Genomic DNA, 16,075 nt, shown 5'->3' with positions numbered 1-16,075 from the left:
GATACATGTTACTTTGCCAACAAAAGTACGTCTAGTCAAGGCTATGGTTTTTCCAGTGATCATGTATGGATGTGAGAGTTGGACTATAAAGAAAGCTGAGCGCCGAAGAATTGATGCTTTTGAACTGTGGTGTTGGAGAAGACTCTTGAGAGTACCTTGGACTGCAAGGAGATCCAATCAATCCATCCTAAAGGAGATCAATCCTGGGTGTTCATTGGAAGGTCTGATGTTGAAGCTGAAACTCCAATACTTTGGCCACCTCATGCGAAGGGTTGACTCATTGGAAAAGACCCTAATGCTGGGTAGGATTGGGGGCGGAAGGAGAAGGGGACAACAGAGGATGAGATGGTTGGATGGTGATGGACAGAGAGGCCTGGCGTGCTGCAATTCATGGGGTCGCAAAGAGTCGGACATGACTGAGCGACTGAACTGAATTGAGCTGAACATGTTATTGTGCATTTGTCCAGACCCACAGAATGTACAACACTAGGAAAAATCCTAGTGTAAACTATGGGCCTTGGGTGATAATGACCTGCCCTGTAGGTTCATCAGTTATAACAAATGAACTGCTCTGGTAAAGGATGTTGCTAACAGGAAAGGCTGAGGGGGCGGGGGCCGGGGGTATACAGGAAATACCTGTACTTTCTGTCCCATTTTGCTGTGACGCTAAAACTGCTCTAAATAAACAAAGCTGAATTTTTTCAAATGCCTGCCAAAAGGCAGTAGTATCTCCTTAAGAAAACGGGTGGGGGGGGGGTTTTGCTGAATAGGGATATTTTAAGTCTTTATCAAGAGATACCACAAAGCAAAGCACATACAGATTGGAGAGACTGGGGACCCGGTTATATGAGCAGAACTACAGATTCTTAGCAGCAGCAGTTTTGAAAACTTCAAAGCTAAAAAGGGGAGGCCTTTACAACTGCAAGGGCTTCCCAGGTGGTGCTAGTGGTAAAGAACCCGCCTGTCAATACAGGAGACATAATAGATGTGGGTTCGATCCCTAGGTTGGGAAGAGACCCTGGAGAAGGGCAAGGTAACCCATTCTAGTACTCTTGCCTGAAGAACCCCATGGACAAAGGAGCCCGGCAGGCTACAGTCTAGAGGGTCCCAAAGAGTCAGACACAACTGAAGCAGCTTAGCATGCACACGTGCATTACTGCTGCAAAAGGCATCAGCACAAAACTAAGGAGATAGGGTAGAACCTCTGTATTCTATTACAAGCTAATCACTAAAGGGATGTTGCCTACAAGTTTAAATTACACATAATGGCCCATCTCTAGGAACCCTGCCTCCCAGGGGAAGCTAAAATACCTTTTTGTTCAGCTCACAGCCCACCTATGAATGGCTGCAGGGAGAAAGAAGTTAACACATCCTCCTCCAGAGGCTGACCGGAACCAGGACTTTATCCCCTCCCCTTTTAGTATAAAATAAACCTGAATTCTGACTCAGGCAAGATGGTGCTCTGGGACACCAGTCCAGCATGTTCTCAGTCTGCTGACTTTCCCAATAAAGCCACTATTTCTTGCCCTAACAACTCCTCTCTCCATTTATCAGCCTGTTGATCAGTGAGCAGTATAGCCTTCAAACGAGGTGCTAGTAGTTTCTAACTGAAAGCAGCTTAGAGATTGGGCTAAACCTTGGGGGTGGATCTGAGGTCTTCAACACTCTCCATGCCCAGCTGGCCACCCTCACCACTGACCTGAGCAATGGCATAATCAGAGTTGTTGGTGGCCAGCATGCCTTCATTCCCACTGATGCCCACACCCACATGGGCTGTCTGGATCATCCCCACATCGTTGGCACCATCCCCGATGGCCAGGGTGATGGCCTTCACCTGCTTCTTCACCACATCCACTATCTCAGCCTTCTGGAGGGGAGATAACCTGAAAAAAACAGATAGAAACAACCATGTTTTCTTGTTTTATTTTGGTTCATTTTATTCATCCTGTTCTAAAAGGCTTTACAAAGGAGTCAGCAATAATCCACAAACAGTCACATTTAAATGGCAGTCACTGGTAAATTTTCCAATTCATTAATTAATTTCTTTACAGATATAAGGAAGTCCCTACCCATCACTCATGTATTCACTCAGTCAGCAAGTTAGACACACACTTCTATCAAAAACAATAAGGGCATACAAGGGTTTCATATTCCAGTAAGCAAATGACCTCACTTATCATTCTCTTCCCTCAAAATAACTCCTAATAACTAATTTAAATTTAACCTTTTCAAACTTCAGGCGAGATTATTATAAACTGAGCAGATAGAAGGTTTATTTGATTAGAACATGCTCCAAGATTTAAGATAGAAACACAGTTGGAAAAAAAAAACCCCTCACTTCATAATGAAGAGAATACATTCAGTTAACATCACTACATTGTGGGTATAATATGAACATTTTCTGAAGTAGAGGAGGTCAGAAACCATTTGTAAAACAAGTTCTCATCAAGAGACACTGGTTCTTTTACTGGAATACTTGCACTGATAATAGCTTCACCATTTAGTCTGATGATCACTTTCGTGTTTAGACTATGATATTTGTAGAAGGGAAAAAACTAATCAATTTAATTAATCTCAAGTCTGACTCTTCATGTGTGTGCATGCTAAGTCACTTCAGTTGTGTCCAACTCTTTGTAACCCTGTGGAGTGTAGCCCACCAGGCTCTTCTGTCCTTGTGATTTTCTAGGAAAGAATACTGGAGTGGGGTGCCGTGTCCCCCTCCAGGGGATCTTCCCAACCCAGGGATTGAACCCATATCACTTACATCTCCTGCATTGGCAGGTGAGTTATTTACCACTAGCATCACCTAAGAAAGCCCCTGACTCTTCATATCTTAATTCAAATCTTAATTCCATCCTCTTGGCAGTCAAGTTTTCCACATAGCCTCAAGTCCTTCACTCACTCCTTAATGCAGTTCTGCACCCTTTACCAAAGCTCCAAGTCAGTTCTGACCAGTTAAGAAGAGAACTAGATGATCACTATTCTGATTTTGTATCTTCTCACTCATATATGAAAATATAGCCTAAAATAACATTAGTCTTGTAATAACTATCTGTTAACTGAGCAACAGTCAATTAACTCAGTAACCATTCATATATTCATTTTCCTCTAGGTCTCAGTGGTTTGGTTTCAAATTTGCCCCTCCCTGTAAATGACCAGGGCCTTTGTTGTACCTGGACTTCCCTGTGGCTCAGATGGTAAAGCATCTGCCTGCAATGTGGGCAGACCCAGGTTCAATCCCTCGGTTGGGAAGATCCCCTGGAGAAGGAAATGGCAACCCACTCCAATACCTTTGCTTGGAAAATCCCATGGACGGAGGAGCCTGGTAGGCAACAATCTATGGGGTCGCAAAGAGTCAGACACAACTGAACAACTTCGATTTCCTTTCCTTTCCTTTCCTTTTGTTGTACCTGAAAGATTTCTTCATTTGGCCAATACATCAATAAATAACGTACCAAAATAATGTACCACTGAAAAATTATGAACTACTTTTGAGTAAATCTTAAACCTGACAATTAGAAATAAATTCAGACCTTGATTTCAGTTTGAGTGTATATTTTCCCAGTAAGGTAGTTTATCTCTGAAAAAAACTTATATTTCCATGTCTATATTTTCTTTCCATAAAAAAATATGAAATATAGCAGGAAAAAAACCAACAGTGAATATATTCTTACCTACAACATAATACTGTTCTGCACGAGAGGGCCAAATTAAGGAAGCACGTCTTAACTTCAACATGGAGGGCATATTTCAATGTTTTACCATCTATGATTAGGGCCAGGTCATTTTCTTTACCTAACAGTGCTCCAAGATCTTGGCAGTTCTGATTAATCACTTGTTGTGTTGCCTTAAACAAAGAGGGGGAAATTATCTTTTACCATTTTAAATATAAATAAAAAGACCTTTTGAGTCAAGATAGTAGATTAAGGCATATATCTACCTCCTTGTTCCCTTTGAAAATCTCACAGAAATTAAATTTAAAAGTAGATAAATAACATGAAAGGATGCTTGAGATCATTAGTTATCAGGTAAATGCCAATCAAAACCACAATGAGATACTACTTCATACCCACTAGCATGACTAGAATTAAAAAGTCAGATAATAATGTGTAGATGAGGATGTGAAGAAATCACAATTCTCATACACTGAAGGTCAGAACGTAAAATGGTGCAGCAACGTGGGACAATAGTCCAGGAATTCCTCCAAAAACTAAACACAGAGTTAGTGAATGAGCCAGCAATTCCACTTATCAGTGTATATACACTCAAGAGAAATGAAAACATGTCTGCACAAAAATTTGTACATGAATGTACAAGCAGCAGCATTATTCATAATTGCCTAGAAGTGGAAACAAGCTGATGAATGGATAAATAAAGTGTATACATACAATGCAATATTCCTTAGCTATTAAAAAAAGATATGAAGTACTAATGCCTGGTACAACAAGAATGAACCTTGAAAACATCATGGTAAGTTAAAGAAGCCAGTCACAAAAGACTGCCTGTTAAATGATTTGATTAACATAAAAGCCCAAAATAAGTAATTCACTGAAACAGAAAGTAGATGAGTGTTGTTTAGGGGTGGGGCAAGGAGGGTCAAGGAGATGACAGCTAAAGGTACAGAGTTTCTTTTACAGATGATAAAAAGTTTCTAAAATGATTCTGCCATTGATTGCATGTATCTGTAAATACAGGAAAAATCCCTTGAATTATATTGAGCAGGTTACATCTCAATAAAGCTATTTTTGAAAAGGTGTATAAGTAGGAGAATTTTTAGTTGGAAAATATGGAAAAGTGTTAATAGCAGAGAGGAAGTTCAGAGAAATTTTGGAAAAATTTTAAAAGATGGGAACAGAATAATGGGGTAAGCTTCCATAAAATTGGGTATCAAGGTTCTAAGAGAGAAGGAAATATGCACAGAGCATTCTCCATCGCAAAAGCCTAGCCTCCAAGGCTAAAAACTTTACCAGAGCCTTATCCCACCTGGAGAGAAAGTCATTTAGCCAACTCCAGCCCCTCCTTGTCTCACCTAAGGGGAGAAAGATAGCACTAAGAAACACTTAAGAAGACAAAGGGGTACAGTTTCTCTTGAAGACTGAGATTTAACGTAAGATTATAGAATACTTCCTTGCCCACATACCTTAACAACACCCCCATAGGGCTGTAAAAACACTGTGAAAAACACTAACAGAAATGAAAAATGTCTTTTATGGACTCAACAGTAGACTGGACACAGGTGAGGAAAGAATTAATGAACGTGAAGAAATGTCAATAAGAACTTCCTAAACTAAAGCTCAAAGAGGAAAAGAAAAAAAAAAAACAGAACAGAATATTCAAGAACTGTGGGTCCATTCTAAAGATCTAACATACAAGCAGTTGGAATACCAGAAGGAAAAGAAATAGAGAACAGAAGGAAAAGTTTGAGTGCTAATAACTGAGAATACTCCAAAATTAATTACAGAGACAAAACGTAGACCCAGGAAGTTCAGAAGACACCAAGCAGGGTAAATGCCAAAAATCTACACCCAGGAATATCATAATAAAACTGCATAAAACCAAAGACAAAGAGGAAATCTCACAAGAATCCAGAGTGGAGGGAACACCTTAACTGTAGAGGAATGAAGATAAATAACAAACTTCTCCGCAGAAATCTTTCAGCCAAAAAGAGAGTAAAGAAAAATATTTAAAGTATTGAAAGAACAAGAAATCCCACCTCAAATTCTGTATCCAAGGAAATTATCTTTCAAAGTGAAAGAGAAATAAAGACCTTCTCAAACAAAAACTGAGAAAACTCCTCACCAGCAGATCTGCTCTATAAGAAATATTTTTAAAGGTTTTTCGCAGAGAAGAATAATGATCTATGTTGGAAACTCAGATCTAAATTTTTTAGAAAAGGAAGTGTGTCAGAAAAGGAATAAATGAAATCTATTTAAAATTATTTAAAAATGAGTCTAAGAAAATTATACAGTTAAAAATACTTCATAGAACTAACCTTTTAAGGGCAAGGATGTTCAATATTGGATTCCAAATTCCTTTCATTCTTGCAATGTAAATGCATTGATCTTTTCAAACTTTTCATAAAGACTGTTATACAGACAAAATTTTTTCTCTTTTTTCCATTGTAAAAATGAAGGATCTGAGTCCTGGATTTGGTATGACACCGGATGTGGGGGGGTAGGGGTGGGGGTGGTGATTAAAGGACTATACTTACACAGAGGGAGGAATAATGGGAGCCAGGATGACAAAGAATACAAAACCAGTAAAAATTTCAGTCTTGGGAAAAGAATCTTGGGACAAACCTAGACTTCCCAATGGACTTGAATGGGAGTTAAAGGCAATCTTATGTAGGTTTTAAGGAGTTGAGTAACCTTCAAGTAACAAGTTGGCTGCATTCATATTAAATATATATTTAAAAATTACTTACCTCTAATGAATTTGCATTCAGTTGGATACGAGGCATTTGACCTGATAACAGTTTACAGGAATAAGCTACAAAGAAAGAAATAAAGAAGTCATATATCTGAAGGCTCAGTGCCTTACGTGAGCTCATTTAAAAAAAAAAAAAAATCTATTTATATTCTTCCTTTATCATACTTTCTGCCTCATGACTATTTCAAAGCCCAGTGGCTCAGCACAAAAACTGACCAAGAGGTTGCAGATGGATAAATTTCTGATAATTTTGAAAATTAAATTTTTGTACATCTATAACTGATGATTAGTATGGGACAAATTTTCTAAAATGATTTAAATCTTCATACAAATCAGTTTCATGAGAGTTAGAATTTAATTTAAATATAAATTTATATAATATCATTTTAATGTTTTCTTTGAAATTTCCTGAAACTTGTGTAGGTTTCAATAACAAAAGTAGCTTCCTGATTTGTATATAATTCAAAATGCCTATATGTATGTATTCTACTGTAGTCAGTACAATTACAAGGAGAAAATAATTTTTCAAAGCTCTTTATTAATTATTGGTTTATCTGACACTTCCTATGTAAGGTATTCTTTTCCATAGAATATGATTATCATTAAATTTCTATTTTGAAACTTGTAGGTATTCGCTTTGCCTTGGTATGTTTTTCAAAACTAGAGCTACTAAGCTTTTCAAAGAATTCTAGTGACTTCCTGACATGTTTTATTGTAATGTCCACTTATATTTTGTAATAAGTTACTGGGGAAGTTAACTGCCTGAATGCTGGCAGCTCCTGTCCTAGCACTCAGGTTAGAAAGTTAATATTTGTAGATGGGCAAGCCAGCTTCCCACCAAGAATCCCGGTGCTGCCCCCATGAGGAGCCCTCTTCCCTGAAGCCACTGCTGCCCCCACTGGCTGAATCCAAACAAAGGCTAAAAAGTTTCCATGTATTATGACCAAAACGCAAATCAAATCAGCATGCAAGTTTTGAGTGCTTACTGGTACCCAGCTTTATGCTGGGTGCAAAGGAAGATTTACAACAGAATATGTGATAAGCCTCTTAAAACCCAAGGAAGCAAAGCTAACACAAAAGAAAACAAACCACACACACGTTCATTGGTAAACCAAATGTAATAGTACATGTGCTGCTGAGGTCAAGTGCCACGGATTCATGTCGAATCATGTCATCAGAAAACTTTCAGAAGCTAATAGAACTAGAAGCTAGTCTAGGTACTATGTTAAAAATGTGTGACAGTAACCTTTGTTTCCATTTCTTGCTGTTGACAAAAAACAATCCTAACATATTTGTTCCTGAAAGTAAGCCTCCTGCTAAATTCTTAGCCAAATTTTGTTTGGAACCAGTGTCAAGACTATATGTAGCCTTTTAACTGCACCATGTTAGCCAACTTTAGCTCCTGGAGAGATGATGGTAGTTAAAACTGCCACAGTATTCATAAAGTGAAAGTGAAAGTGAAAATGAAGTTGCTCAGTTGTGTTCAACTCTGCGACCCCATGGACTGTAGCCTACCAGGCTCCTCCGTCCATGGGATTCTCCAGGCAAGAATACTGGAGTGGGTTGCCATTTCCTTAAAGGCAGGAGCTAACATCTATGAAGCCCTCACTCATTCCAATTCACCAGCTTAGAAAAACCTTCACAGACTCCCTTCCACGTAATCATCACAACCAGCAGAGGTGTACTGCGACCGTTTTAACAATGAGAAAACTGAGGGTTAGAAAAGTCCACAAAGGCATGGGCTCATAAATATAGGGACAGAAGATTCAGGTTCAAATCTTGGTCTTTATAACTCTGAAGCCTGACTTTTCAACCACTATGCTTGCTATGCATTTCTCTTCAATGATGTTGGCTCTCAGAACCAGCTCTCAATCTTTTTCCTCTTTGAATTATTCCTCAGCCGTTCAAACTCATGAAAGGAACACGAGAGCTCTCTAACCAAAGCCTATTGCTTTTCTGGAGGAAAAAGCAAGAGCTCAGAAAGCCTCTAAGAGAACAAATTATATCGGCATACACCAGAAAAAGTTGACTGACTCTTTCAACTGGTCTCCTCTGCATGAGTAGCCTCTAAGGGGAGCAGTAAAGTCCAAGCTGAGAAGGAAATGGCAACCCACTCCAGAATTCTTGCCTAGAGAATCCTGTGGACTGAGGAGCCTCGTGGGCTGCCGTCTATGGAGTCGCACAGAGTCGGACACAACTGAAGCAACTTGGCGGCAGCAGCAGCAAAGTCCAATCTAGGACCCAGAATTTAAGGTCAGAGGATAGCAAGCTGCACTCAGTCAACAGACATGTATTGTTTTGTCCTTACAACATGTTACACATTAAGCAACGGTTATAAATCAGGATATTTCATATCAAAGCACAGAACTCCGATTATCTTCTAAGAGCTAAAAACCTGTGCCAACAGTGGGTACTCGTTTCCAGAAGGCATGGCTGCTCTGGCTGCCCCTCTGGGGGCCCAGTGCTCCCCATGGACTCCCCCTCCAACATGTGTGTTGCCTTTTCCCCTACACACGTTATGATTGTCCACTGCCCACATGTGTGTGTTGTCCTTCACTCTAGTCCTGCCGGTTCTTCCCCCTGTTTTCAATCCCTGCTCTAAGAAACTGGAGACAGTTTCCCTTCTTTTTTCAAAGGCATCATGGTTACTAAACAGTCGTTTGAAAATGCTGCTGCTGCTGCTAAGTCGCTTCAGTCGTGTCCGACTCTGTGCGACCGCATAGACGGCAGCCTACCAGGCTCTTCCGTCCCTGGGATTCTCCAGGCAAGAACACTGGAGTGGGTTGCCATTTCCTTCTCCAATGCATGAGAGTGAAAAGTGAAAGTGAAGTCATTCACTTGTGTCGGACTCTTTGAGACCCCATGGACTGCAGCCTACTAGGCTCCTCTGTCCATGGGAGTTTCCAGGCAAGAGTACTGGAGTGGGCTGCCATTGCCTTCTCCGGTTTAAAAATGGGTACAATTCAATAAAGCAGTTATCTAACACGATCCAGTTATTCTGAGTAAGGGGTCCTTCATGTGAATTGTAGACTTCTGGTAACAAAAATAAGTCTCATTCAATAGGATAAAAACTCTGCTCTTAGCAGCAACTGCTGGGTCTCATCTAGGTTGAGTTTCAGTCCTGAGCCAAAGAGACTGTTGAAGTCTCAGGTAAAACCAATGGTTTCAGGTAGTGGGCCTGGCAAAGGTAATTGAGGAAGGTGGTGAGAAAGCAATTGTCCCTTTTTATGCTGCCGGGCCAGCTGAGCCTCTTCACAAGATATTCGCTAAGTTACTGTGGTCATTGAGTGCATGGTTCTCGAGGAACATAGCAAGGCACATTAAAGCAGGAACATGCGAGAGTGGAAAAAGGAGAGCATGTGGATGGTATGTTTCCAAATGTTTGCCAGATGGATAAGTGACTGCATGGTGGTCGGACCTGCTTTGTGAGTCTTTCATAATTACATTAATACCTAACATTCCCAGAGGACTTGCTAAGTGTTTTGCAACAACTTCATGGGAGTTACCTCAAGGCATTCTCACAACAACTCTATCAAGTAAAAACTATTATCATCTCCAATTTGCAGGCAGGAAACTGATGTTTAGAGATGAAATAGCTCCTTCATATACAGCCAACATTTCATCAATTCTATTCTCTTCCGGCTACCACCCTAGGTCTCTGCTCCCTTCACAGCAAAATTCTTTGAAACAGTCATCTACTCTCACTGTACCTATATCAATGAGGGCTGACAGATTAACCCACCAAATGTACCCCAAATTTATACTGGCCCTTGAAAAATGCTGGAGGTAGCCTGCTAACCCACACACAGTCAGAAATCCACATGTATCTTTTCAATTGGCCCTCCATGTCTGTGATTCTTGGGCTGCAAGGAGTCCCTTAGACAGCAAGGAGACCAAACCAATCAATCCTAAAGGAAATCAACCCTGAATATTCATTGGAAGGACTGATGCTGAAGATGAAGCTGCAATATTTTGGCCACGTGGTGCAAAGAGTCAACTAGTCGGAAAAGACCCTAATGCTGGGAAAGATTGAGGGCAGGAGGAGAAGGAGGCAAAAGAGGATGAGATGGTTGAATAGCATCACTGACTCAATCACCAATAGTCAGGTATGGATGTGAGAGTTGGACTGTGAAGAAAGCTGAGCACCGAAGACGCTTTTGATGCTTTTGAACTGTGGTGTTGGAGAAGACTCTTGAGAGTCCCTTGGACTGCAAGGAGATCCAACCAGTCCATCTTGAAGGAAATCAGTCCTGAATATTCATTGGAAAGTCCGATACTGACGCTAAACTCCAATACTTTGGCCACCTGATACAAAGAACTGACTCATTGGAAAAGACTCTGATGCTAGGAAAGATTGAAGGAGGGAGGAGAAGGGGAAGGGAGAGGATGGATGAGACGGTTGGATGGCATCACTGACTCAATGGACATGAGTTTGAGCAAGCTTTAGAAGTTAGTGATGGACAGGGAAGCCTGGCGTGCTTCAGTCTATGCGGTTGCAAAGAGCCAGACACAGCTGAGCGACTGAACAACAACAATCTGTGGTTCTGCATGGTGCAGTACTGTCATATGTGCCATTGGGGAAAAAAAATCCGAGTGTAGGTAGACCCATGAAGTCCAAATCATGTGATTCAAGGATCCAGTGGAGTCCCTCCCCAATATTCCCCATTACATCCCAGTACAAACGACTGCCATCTCTTGCATAGACTTCTACAAAGGTGTCCTAAATGATCTCCTGCCTTCCATTTAGTCCAGTTTCCACACAACAGCAAGAAGATATTTTTAAAATACAAATTAAATCATATCACCCTCCTGCTCAAAACCCTACACGTTTCTTCCTGTGGCCTGACAAGCTCTCACCTCTGCTTGCTCCCCATATTCCACCCTTGTTGGCCTTTCCATTGCTACTCAGATAAGACACCAGAGGCATGTCCTCACCATACATTTGCCTGGAACTTTCCCAGTGATTGCTCCTTCTTCCAATCTGGGTCTCTGCCTCAAATGTCACCTCCCTAACGTGTTTTCTGTCTCATTACCCCTCTATCCATGACTATTCCCTGCTTTGTTTTCAGTCTTAACACTTACTGCAATAATATTACAACAGTTGGTGATTTGCTTGTTAATTTTTTGTCTTGTCTTGTAGATCTAAGTTCCTTGAGGACAGAGACTTTCTACTTAATTTTTCATTCCCAGATCCTAGAATTTTCTGGCACATAGCAAGGGTTCAATATGTGTTAAATGAATGAATATAGAGTAGACAAATTAGCAGAAACATAGTTGAAAGGGTGTCTGATGAATACAGGGTCATTTCATAATACATGTTAATCCAACCAGAGCTGGATACCATGATGATCATGAAAACAATAATAATTTCAATCCCTTCTTATGATCAAAATTTACATATTCATGGCTAAAAGTTGATTTTTAAACTCCTTTTCCTTTTTTAAATATTTATCTATTTGGATGCAGTGGGTCTTTGTTGTGACATACAAACTCTTTAGTTGTGGCAGGTGGGATCTAATTCCCTGACCACGGATCAAACCCGAGCCCTCTGCATTGGGAGTGCAGATTCTCGGCCACTGGACACCAGGGAAATCGCTCAACTCCTTTTCCACACATCTGAACCCTAACATACCATCAAACAGTGAAATAATAATAATAATAACTATAAAGTCAAACAAGTGACATCAGAGCTTAGGAAAAAAAACACTAACTCAATATTCTGATAATGATTAAAATGTTTATGAAGAAACATACAATTCAAACACAGATATTCGATTCACTCAGGTTTTTCTGTAAGATTTTATGGAAAAACCGAGATGAACTTTTTGGCCAACCCAATATATACTTCATTAGAGAAAAAAATGTCATAACTTCAAGTATCAAAGGAAAAGAACAAGAAATTACATATGACTCGTGGGCATTCTGCATTCTATTCTTTCAAGATGGTGAAGGAAAGATAAGAGTTTGCTTTGCTTAGTTTGTTTGAATTCTGTGCCATGTGATGGCAAGATTTCACTGCACTATACTTTCCTGAAGAAATAAAAAACTATTACTTGAAGGCAGCTCAACTATACATTCTTAACTGTAGGGCATGTTTAGGATACTTGTACAACCAGGCTTTTAAAAAACATTCTTTGTGCCTGTTACCTATGTTAACTGCAGTTTCTTGTTTATCTCCTGTCAAGACCCATATTTTTATGTTCGCTTTCAATAGACTTGTTATCGTTTCCGGAACACGTGCTTGAAGGCGATCCTCAATAGCTGTGGCTCCAAGTAGTAGGAACTTCTAGATATTTTTGGGAAAAGATAGTCATTATTGCTAATTAAAGATAAAAATATATTGTTTCTTGGCCTTTTGGCTAAGATCAAGTGTAAAGATAAAAATATTTTAAGATGGAATAAATAGAGCAAATTTTGATAAAAGACATGCTGTCTAATAATTTATTATGCGAAGTCCCATATGTGCATACACTCACACATTTTTTTCTAATCTCTTCCACTGGTCTATTTGTTTGTCCCTATTTCACTATAGGGCTTCCCTCATGGCTCAGTGGTAAAGAATCCACCTGCCAATGCAGGAGACACAGGTTCAATCCCTGGGTTGGGACTTTCTATTGGAGGAGGAAATGGTAATCCACTCCAGTATTCTTGCCTGGAAAATCCCATGGACAGAGGAGCCTGGCGGGCTACAGTCCATGGGGTCGCAAGACTTGGACACGACTTAGCAACTAAACCACCACCACCATATAATGTATAAACCCTCCCACGTGTATAGGTCCTTACTTTTGTCTGCAAGAAAAATTTCATAATTTTCTCCATAAATCTCTTATCACCAGATGGTTTATTTTATAGTTTTTCTTCCTACTGTGAAGTATTGGTCTACCACTAGAGAGAAGTGGTTACAGTGTTATTTGAAAGTGGACTTTTCAAACTCTTTGACAATCACTAAAAACATTTTTAAAGGAAGTATGATTGATATACTAAAAAAGAGAGCAAGAAAGCAGATCATATATAATGCTCAATTAGCACCAAAGAAAGCAGAAAAAAGTGGGAAAAAATAAAAATAAAAAAGTGGGAACAAATAAAAATAGTTACAAATACAGTATATATTAAACTAATCATCACTATAAACATGGCTTAAATGTTTATAGTGGTCTAAATATACCAAGTAAACGAGGGTTAGTTTAGGTTAGGGGCTTCTCAGGTCGCTCAGTGGTAAAGAATCCACCTGCCAATGCAGGAGACATGGGTTCAATCCCTGGGTTGGGAGGATCCCCTGGAGGAGGGTATAGCAACTCACTCCAGTATTCTTGCATGGGGAATTCCAAGGACAGAGGAGTCTGGTGGGCTACAGTCCATGCGGTCATAAAGAGTCGGACACGACTAAGCAATTGAGCACACACACACACACACACACACACAAATACATACAATAGAATACTACATATATAATACACACAAAAGAACAAAGGGAAGAGACTGAAAGTCAGTCATTAGCCCAACATTTCGGATGATTATTATATATTATTCTAGCTTATTTTTCTATAATAAACATGTATTTCTTTTCAAGTGGGAAAAGCTATACAGAGGATAACAAGACTGAAGTAACTAGGATACCATTCAAAACAGGGAGAAATATTTTGAATAGTTTAAAAGACATTTTATGAACTCTCAATACAATAAGACAGATGTATACTTCAGAAAAAAAATTTACCTGAGCTTTCAACATGACACCAAGATATGATTACATTGATAAGCTCATTTTCTTCAAATGTGTTGGCATGGACAACACATATGGGATACATTACCTTTTCAATACGATCATAACAGTCTTCCAGACTTTGCATTCTGTCTTGTACCATTGTGCTGGCTTTCTTATACATGACCAGCCACTGCTCATACTCCATCTCAGTTAAGTCTATGTAGGCAACACAGAGAGTTCTCAGACCTGCAAGAGAGAGATCACCTGGTGAGGCTTCCAGTGATTGGACAGAAGTAGAGAATTTGAAAACCAACTCCAAAAGCGTTTCGGAGCCCATGGACAATAAAGGCCTTCGTGTGGCCCCTCCTGACCCACCTGGTCTCCGTACTCATCTTCCCTCCTCCTCTCCTCCTTGCTCACTGTAGTACCCTCGCTGGTCCTTGTACTCCCGGACATTTGGACTTGCACATCCTATACCCAGAACACTTTCTCCTGAGCGCCTGTCATTCTCTCTCCCTTCCTGCAGCCTCTGCCTAACTTGCCCTACACAGAGAGCACCTCGTCACTCTGTCCCTTCACCCTGTTTATTTTCTCTCCATAGCACTCCTCACCCCATGACATCATCTATCACTGGCATACTCTCACAGGACATTAGCTGTCTATGTTTTGTTCACTTCTGCCCTGGAAGCTGAGAACACTGCAGGGCATTCTATAGATGCTCAATAACTATTTGTTGAATGAAGGAAAGAATAAGAGGCTTCAGTTTCCAATATCAAAGTAAGCTCAACAAATGCTGAGAAAACAGAAAATTAACTTGAATCCCAAGATGTTCAAGCTGGATTTAAAAAAGGCAGAGGAACCAGAGATCAAATTGCCAACCTCCTCTGGATCATAGAAGAAGCAAGAGAATTCCAGAAAAATATCTATCTCTGCTTCATCGACTACACTAAGGCTTTTGACTGTGTGGATCATAACAAACTGTGGAAAATTCTTCAAAAGATGGGAACACCAGACCACCTTACCTGACTCCTGAGAAATCTGTATGCAGGGCAAGAAGCAACGGTTAGAACCAGATATGGAACAACGGACTTGTTCCAAATTGGGAAAGGAGTACATCAAGGTTATATACAGTCACCCTGCTTATTTAACTTATATGCAGGGTGCATCATATGAAATGCCAGACTGGATGAAGCACAAGCTGGAATCAAGATTGCCAGGAGAAATATCAATAACCTCAGATATGCAAATGACACCACCCTTATGGCAGAAAGTGAAGAAGAACTAAAGAGCCTCTTGATAGAAAGTGAAAGAGGAGCGTGAAAACGTTGGCTTAAAGCTCAACATTCAGAAAACTAAGATCATGGCATCCGGTCCCATCACTCCATGACAAATAGATGGGGAAACAGTGGAAACAGTAAGAGACTTTATTTTCTTGGGCTCCAAAATCACTGCAGATGGTGACTGCAGCCATGAAATTAAAAGATGCTTGCCCCTTGGAAGAAAAACTATGACCATCCTAGACAGAATATTAAAAAAGCAGAGACATTACTTTGCTGACAAAGGTCTGTCTAGTCAAAGCTATAGTTTTTCCAGTAGTCATGCATGAATATGAGAGTTGGACCATAAGAAAGCTGAACACTGAAGAACTGATGCTTTTGAACTGTGGTGTTGGAGAAGACTCTTGAGAGTCCCTTGGACTTCAAGGAGATCAAACCAGGCAATTCTAAAAGAAATCAGTCCTGAATTGGAAGGACTGATGTTGAGGCTGAAACTCCAATACTTCGGGTACTGATGCAAAGCACCGACTCATTGGGAAAGACCCTGATGCTGGGAAAGATTGAAGGCAGGAGGAGAAGGGGACAAAGAGGATGAGGTGGTTGGATGGTATCACCAGCTTAATGGACATGAGTTTGAGCAAACTCCAGGAGTTGGTGATGGACAGGG

At 40.2% G+C, this 16,075-nt stretch overlaps 1 protein-coding gene across 3 annotated transcripts in view; it reads right to left on the bottom strand.

The window, feature by feature from the left end:
- LOC145530146 (phospholipid-transporting ATPase IB-like) overlaps positions 1-16,075 on the bottom strand; it is an 88,192-nt gene that overhangs the window by 29,362 nt on the left and 42,755 nt on the right. For all 3 annotated transcript variants that reach the window (XM_081550988.1, XM_081550989.1, XM_081550990.1), the window contains 5 exons: positions 14,238-14,377; positions 12,577-12,715; positions 6,425-6,489; positions 3,675-3,847; positions 1,700-1,883 (listed from right to left, as the gene is read on the bottom strand). In XM_081550988.1, the coding sequence (XP_081407114.1) occupies positions 1,700-1,883; positions 3,675-3,847; positions 6,425-6,489; positions 12,577-12,715; positions 14,238-14,377 (701 nt within the window). The remainder of the gene's footprint in view (positions 1-1,699; positions 1,884-3,674; positions 3,848-6,424; positions 6,490-12,576; positions 12,716-14,237; positions 14,378-16,075) is intronic.

The sequence above is a fragment of the Giraffa tippelskirchi genome, chromosome 12, assembly GCF_054371585.1.
Source record: "Giraffa tippelskirchi isolate mGirTip1 chromosome 12, T2T-mGirTip1v1.2.pri, whole genome shotgun sequence".
Classification (NCBI taxonomy): domain Eukaryota; kingdom Metazoa; phylum Chordata; class Mammalia; order Artiodactyla; family Giraffidae; genus Giraffa; species Giraffa tippelskirchi.
The sequence above is the reverse complement of the archived record's forward strand: the minus strand, read 5'-3'. Positions and strand labels throughout refer to the sequence as shown.